The sequence below is a fragment of the Macrobrachium nipponense genome, chromosome 40 (genome assembly GCF_015104395.2).
Source record: "Macrobrachium nipponense isolate FS-2020 chromosome 40, ASM1510439v2, whole genome shotgun sequence".
Classification (NCBI taxonomy): Eukaryota; Metazoa; Arthropoda; class Malacostraca; order Decapoda; family Palaemonidae; genus Macrobrachium; species Macrobrachium nipponense.
This window is the reverse complement of record NC_061101.1, coordinates 14,046,391-14,053,890: the sequence shown is the minus strand read 5'-3', so window position 1 is coordinate 14,053,890 and position 7,500 is coordinate 14,046,391. Positions and strand designations below refer to the sequence as shown.

At 40.3% G+C, this 7,500-nt stretch overlaps 1 protein-coding gene across 7 annotated transcripts in view; it reads left to right on the top strand.

Moving 5' to 3' along the window:
- LOC135211934 (adhesion G protein-coupled receptor E2-like) overlaps positions 1–7,500 on the top strand; it is a 199,347-nt gene that overhangs the window by 111,048 nt on the left and 80,799 nt on the right. Inside the window, exon 1 of one of the 7 annotated variants that reach the window (XM_064245182.1) lies at positions 6,724–7,060. The exons of 3 other annotated variants lie outside the window; for them this stretch is intronic. In XM_064245182.1, the coding sequence (XP_064101252.1) occupies positions 6,928–7,060 (133 nt within the window). In that variant the 5' untranslated portion in view covers positions 6,724–6,927. Of the gene's footprint in view, positions 1–6,723; positions 7,061–7,500 lie in introns of those variants that run through there. 3 more of the 7 variants (XM_064245177.1, XM_064245181.1, XM_064245180.1) reach the window with 3 other exon arrangements.

Below are 7,500 nucleotides of genomic sequence, written 5' to 3'. Positions count from 1 at the left end.
ATGTTTAGGAGGGGTCCATACTATCACCACCATCCCCTTGTTACGGACTCTGAGATCTCAGAGACTATGTTACGGTGTCGAAATATCCTGGAAAGGGTCGACACAATGTTACGGCCTCTGGGAGGTGTCCGCTTCAGGTTCGATTGAAATAAATAAAAAAAATTTCAACACCAACAGTTGAAACTGGGGATACGAATATAGAAAGAAACACTAACACAACAAGGTTTATTTACAAGCTTACTAACAAAGGTAAATGCAGAATGGTATCTCCTATTTACATAAAAAGATAGAATCTTACACTGCATGAACTGGGGGAACAGTGAGGCAATTCAAATACTTGCTAGCCAATTTGGCAATTCGATGTGCTGGCTTCATAAATGTAGAGCGGCCATTGCAGTCGTCCTCTTGACTCCGTATTGCAGAAACTAGTCTACTTGAAAGGCAGGAACTCCCCAAAACCTGTAGCAGGACCTTTTCTTCTCTGAAGTCTGCTCGACGTCGAGAAAACACGGCCGTCCACTCCTGAAGACGACTAGACCAATATCCAACCAACTCTCGAACAACTCTTCTTTTGATTGATACTTCGTCGGTTCCTTCGTCTCTAGTCTCTCTCTGACGATCACTGCTGCTGATCTCTCACTGATAATCTGATCTGTGGCTCTTACTAACTGGTGATCTCTCTCTTTTACGATCTCTTCCTTCTTCTACGATCACTACTCTCCAAAGTTTGTTCGTCGTATTTATACGGCACTCTGGGGGCGGAGCCTACGGCGAGCGTCACAGACTCCAGGGATTTCTAGAACTTCTTAGATGAATCTAGATGAGGTATTGCATCAGAAATAACGGCGTTTCTCCCGACACATTGGCGCGTGTTTGTGCTCCACAACACGCCCGATGATTCCAGAGGAGCCGTGAGAAAAAGGCGCCTCCAACACGGGCTCGAAAGCCTCCTTACTGCCGAACTTCTCAAAAATGCGTTCTCCTTTCCTTTATCTTTCTTTGCTAGGAAGCAATTACCATCACACGCCCCCCCAAAAGAGAAAAAAAATGAAATCAACTGATTTTTCTCTAAAGAGGAACAAGAATTAAACAGCAGGGAAACAATTTCTGCATTAAAGCTTTAAATCCAGTCCTTCTCCACACACACTCACTCGTGCGATAACAGAAAACGTTTATTAGGCTACTCATTCTGAGAAAAATCTGTAGAGGCTACTAACTATAAAATTATCCTTCTCTCTTACTTTTTCCGTTTTTTGAACTCTGATTAAAACTTATAAATGCTAAAACACCTCTTGTGTTTTTCTCAAAATTAATCTCACTCAGTAACACTGTTAAACGGGTGGAGGCCACGGCACGGGGCGTTGTTTATAATTCTGAAGCAAATTTACATTCATTGCCTTTGCTCTACCCTTACCCACATTAATTCTATAATGTATATTTCCTCTCTAATCTAACACTGAATAAAGACCTTCGTACTTATAAGGTAAAAATGGACTTTCTCTCGAGACTAGTACTAAAACTTTATCTCTTACACACAAACTTCTCTTGTCTGATCTCAGATCAAGCTTTCCTTCAGTTCCCCCTTGACTTCCGTTCGGGTTTTCTTTCGCTAAGTGCCAAGCGCTTCCGTTCTCCTCCGCTAGTTGCCAAACATCTCTTAGATTGTTTTTATAATACTCAAGATTAGTTATGCAATCATCTTTACCCTTACTTCTAGGCAAAGTTCCGAACATATTTATAAATTCATTCTCTAAAGATTCGCCTACTGAAGGAATATTACACAACTGAACTCTGGGAATTACTTGATTCGGTTTCCCGGCAATTTGATATTCATAACAGCTTAAAGCTTACCTCTTCACGTCATTTTTCATCTTAGGCCAAAAGTACGCCCTACTAATACACTTGAAAGTTTTATTTACTACTAAATGTCCTTTCTCATCATGTGCTAACTTCAAAATTAATTCATGAGCTTCCTAGAAACTACGAATTTTTCTGTGACTTCCCCTTTACTACCTGACTTCGGTTGAACGTAACGACACAAAACTTTGTCCTTTAAACAAAAAGTTTCCTTACACAAATCATCGAGATCATCATCCAGCTCACATTCAAAATTTCAGGTTAGTGTCTCATCCTCTTTCTGCAACTTGACTAGCTCATCCTTATCCAAAACGTTAGAGCCTAATTCATCACCGTAACTAGGACTAGATACAGGTACATTTACTATGTTACTTCCGACATCTACACCTTCCGTTTGGCTATCACTGTCCACGATAGAGTTAGGTCTCTCAGATACACTCATGCCAAGATCAACCTCACTACCTCTATCACACTCGTTCGAATCCACGAACTCAATCACGTTCGAATCCACGAACTCACTCTTGTTCGAATCCACGAACAAATTATGACCGTAGTCTACGTCTGTATCTAATGGTAGTTACTACCATTTCAGGCACTGGAATATTCCTCACAACAGGATTCACATTCTAGGATAAAGCTAAGTCGTTACCGACAATAATGTCAACGCCTTTAACGGGCAAACTGCCCACAACGGCAAGTTTCACCTCTCCTGACACTACCTGACTTTCTAAATTCAACTTCAACAAAGGACAAAGAACACAAGTGTTAGGAAATCCACCTAACATGACTTTCTCTTCATATTGATTTCTGCCCTGTTCGGCACACTCTCTTCTGTAATCAGTGAGATAGCAGCACCTGTGTCTCGAAGCAAGACTACTTCTCTCGAATCTACTCCTCCAAGAGAGGAAACTAACCCTTCTGACAGAAATTCACCAAAAACTTTCCTAGTTTCTCTCATCACATCATCCCTAATTGATGAAAGGTTAACTAGAGACACTGGTTTCTTACCGTCCTTCCTTTCTACTGCACAATTCCTCGCTATATGCCCTTTCCCATTACATCGGAAACAAGTTAATTCTGAGCCACTATATGCCATTCTACTCTTACAAACTTTAGACGTATGACCAGGTTTTCCGCATGTATAACAGGAATAGTCACTTTTACTCGCATTGAAGTATCTTCTGCTCCTGCAGAAGATACTTCTCGCCTATCCTCTATATAAAGTTTAATCTCAGGGGATACGTTATCTTTGAAATTTTCTAACAACACTAAGTTCTTAAACTATGAAAATCCTCAACCTTAACAGAAGTTAACCAATCAAAAAACAGCCTTTCTAACTTCTTACCGTATTCTACATACGTAATATTTTCATCCTTTCTCAAATTTCTAAATTTCTTACGGTATGCCTCCAGTACTAACCTATATGCGCTAAGAACGGTTTCTTTCACGATATCGTAATTATCCCATTCCTCCTTAGACATGCAACTATACACAGTAAGCGCCCTACCACTCAAAACTGACTGCAAATATAAAGTCCACGTTTCTTTAGGAGAACCTACTCATTCCATTAACTTCTCAAAACACATGAAATATGTCGTAACATCTTCCTCATCGAACTTTGGTACTAACTTTAGCACTGCACTCATACCTAATGTATCAGCTTCGTTTTCCTTCTCGCCTGACCGACTGTTACGAGTACTCTCCCTTAACCGGGCAATTTCCAACCCATGCATACGTTCTTTCTTTCTCTCTTCCTGCTGCATTACCAACATTTCTCTCTCTTGCTGCATTTTCATTACTTCTCTTTCTTGCTGCATTTTCTTTGCTTCTCTCTCTTGCTGCATTTTCATTGCCTCTCTCTCTAGCTGCATTTTCATTGCTTCTCTCTCTTGTTGCATTTTCATTACTTCTCTCTCTGCCGCTCTTTCATCTCTCTCCTACTTTTCCCTTTCTTTCTTCTCAACATACTCACGGAGATCATTCCCCTCTAGACCTTGTAGCTTACCTGACTCAATAAACTCTTTCACCATCTCACTTATTCTGATTCTTTCTATATTTTCCCTGTTTCAAACTGTTAGTGTTGATAGCCTAAGCAAGGTCGCCGCAATGTTACGGACTCTGAGATCTCAGAGACAATGTTACAGTGTCAAAATATCCTGGAAAGGGTCGACACAATGTTACGGCCTCTGAGAGAGGCCCGCTTCAGGTTCGATATGAAATAAATAAAAAAAAATTTTCAACACCAACAGTTGAAACTGGGGATACGAATATAGAAAGAAACACTAACACAACAAGGTTTGTTTACAAGCTTACTAACAAAGGTAAATGCAGAATGGTATCTCCTATTTACATAAAAAGATAGAATCTTACACTGCATGAACTGGGGGAACAGTGAGGCAATTCAAATACTTGCTAGTCAATTTGGCAATTCGACGTGCTGGCTTCATAAATGTAGAGCTGCAATTGCAGTCGTCCTCTTGACTCCGTATTGCAGAAACTAGTCTACTTGAAAGGCAGGAAATCCCCAAAACCTGTAGCAGGACCTTTTCTTCTCTGAACTCTGCTCGACGTCGAGAAAACACGGCCGTCCACTCCTGAAGACGACTAGACCAATATCCAACAAACTCTCGAACAACTCATCTTTTGATTGATACTTCGTCGGTTCCTTCGTCTCTAGTCTCTCTCTGACGATCACTGCTGCTGATCTCTCACTGATAATCTGATCCGTGGCTCTTACTAACTGGTGATCTCTCTCTTTTACGATCTCTTCCTTCTTCTACGATCACTGCTCTCCAAAGTTCGTTCGTCGTATTTATACGGCACTCTGGGGGCAGAGCCTACGGCGAGCGTCACAGACTCCCAGGGATTTCTAACTTCTTAGATGAATCTAGACGAGGTATTGCATCAGAAATCGCGGCGTTTCTCCCGACACATTGGGGCGTGTTTGCGCTCTAAACACTCCCGACGATTCCAGAAGAGCCGCGAGAAAAAGGCGCCTCCAACACGGCGCGAAAGCCTCCTTACTGCCGAACTTCTCAAAAATGCGTTCTCCTTTCCTTTATCTCTCTTTGCTAGGAAGCAATTACCATCACACCCCTCTATATGAAAAGAGGAGTTAATTTGCGTGTGTGTGGGCGGGGGGGTGGGGGGGGGGGATGGGGTGGGATGGGCGGAGTACGCACGTGGTTACGTAAATTTGCTTTTCATGTCATATTTCAAAAGGTACATATGACCGTACTTCATATAATGCTAAAAATAAGTAAACATCACTTAATGGTTTCGAAATATTTATGTGTCACTTCCTATTGAACATTTTTCCCTGTAGCTAAGCCAAATCTCGTTGTGAGGTTTAACAGACTACTAAATACATTTCGAAAATAATGCATTTAAATATTCCATAAATGAAGGGACAAAGAGCCAACCTGGTTACAGCCGAATTTTCATTCTTACTAGTTACCATATTTTGAAACACTGTCTTGGCCATCTTTTGCATTCCAAAACCTCATTAATACAGCTAAAATGAATCAAGTATTTTTACGTGGCTATTGTGCAAACACAGCAAGGAGATTAAGGAGAAATATTCGTAGGAATAATAATTTCCCAATTAAATTGTTGTGATGTACTGAGAAATTAATGTACTAGGATGAAAACGTTTTTATATTAGGCAACTTTACCCGATCTGCGTGAAACAAATATTTTTTAATATCCATAATGAACAAAAATGAACGGTTAATTTTGTATCAGTGCAGGGAATTTAATGAAGTGAACAATTGCTGACTTTCTAAAGAGAGTTCTCAAAAATTGTTAGAGATGTGTCTAATTGATGGAAAAATAACGTAAATAAATAAAGCGTGATCACATAGACTTTCTCACATAGACTTTCAGAGACCAAAATGGAATGATAAAACAAGCAACGAATAAGAGGAGAAAGCACGCATAGTACATGTCATCTTCTTTCAAAAAACAATTGATATATGAAAATATGGACCGGATTCGATAAAACTTAAATATTAGAAGATGAAAATCCAGCAGTGAAAAAAAAAAAGACAAAAATCTTTCTGTCCAAGCAATTACGATGCGAAAAATACTTTCTACCACAACGAATTTCTTTCAAAGAAAGCTTAAAGTTTGAAAGCTGTGACCCTAGGAACGAGAGAGAGAGAGAGAGAGAGAGAGAGAGAGAGAGAGAGATTGGAGGTCTTTCACAGAAACGATATCTCCCAATTGCATACAAAAACTGAAATGATTTCGACACACTCATCTTTGTCAATTCAAAAAGGGTTATTTTTGCTAATAAAAATCTGTTGTTTCCTTTGTTTATGCATGAAAATCCTTTATAAAATTTATAATCTTAATCTACATTAAGCGCTTGTTTTGCAAGAAAGAAAAAAAAAAAACAAGAGGGCACAGGCACGCAAGCACACATACGCACCTTGGGCTGATATTTGCTGGGACGATGGATTCTAACCCCCCCCCCCCCACCCCCACCCCCCCCCCCCTACCCACAGTCACACACCCCCCCCCCCCCCCCCCACACACTAACCAGTCCACCCAGTAATTAGTGGTTACCAAAGTCTGATGGGGTCAAGAAAAAGGTATGCACAGACACACAAACACACACACACACACACAAACACGCATATTAATGTGCATACAATGTTGGAACGAATAATCACATAAGGGAACACTTTCCGTCTTACGACGTAATATCAACAATCGCCCTAAACGAAGTGAAGACGGAAAAAAAAAGTTCAGTTTCCCCACGTAACAAATCGACGAATCCTGCGTTGCTGGGGAACTCATTAACTTTGAAACTGTCCTTGAACTCGTCGCCGAGGGATGCGAGGCGACTTGCAGATCTCTCTCCTGTAAAGAACATTATATATAGTGCATCTCACAAGACACTTTTGCTTATTCCTCCAGCGTCAGGCGAAGGGACAGGACGCCTAGAAGCAGCTTTTAAAGGAGGATCGTTGCTAGAAAGATCGTACTCTTACGCTTATACGAAGATATTGCATCTAATCTAAGACGTAAGGCAAAGACATCGAGTTTTGCTGTTGCTTTTGAAGAATGACGAACAATATTCGAAGATTAATTTCAATCATATGGTTATGGAATCTCTGTGTTGGTGACATTGTGGAAGAAAATCTCATAAGGTATGAGTCGACAAGTGATATTGAGGGACTCGCTGTAACAACTCGAGGTATGTTGTGATATTATTACTGTTGTGACTATTCCAAACATTAATAAACACAGTACGCTATTACGCTAACACTGATAGGATTGTATTGGATACATTCTTCTATTTGCACGATTTGAAGAAAACTTGGAAGACACAGTCTGCTTTCCTTTCATTTTTACAGATGTTCGCTGCTTTCAATATCGTATGCGAATCTATTACTAAAAATTCAATAAGAGGGCGGCGTTGTTATAAATTACAGTGAATTCAGAGGGTGGCGTAGTTATAATTAGAGTGAATATCATTTTTAACGGCGAACAACTTGAAGAAAAAAATATAATTGGGTTTGGGGCAAGAACAGAATAGGATAGAATCTAGAATGTGGGCCAAAGGCAAAGCGCTGGGACCTATGAGGTCATTCAGCGCTGAAACTGAAATTCACCACAAAAACTTATGCAAGATGT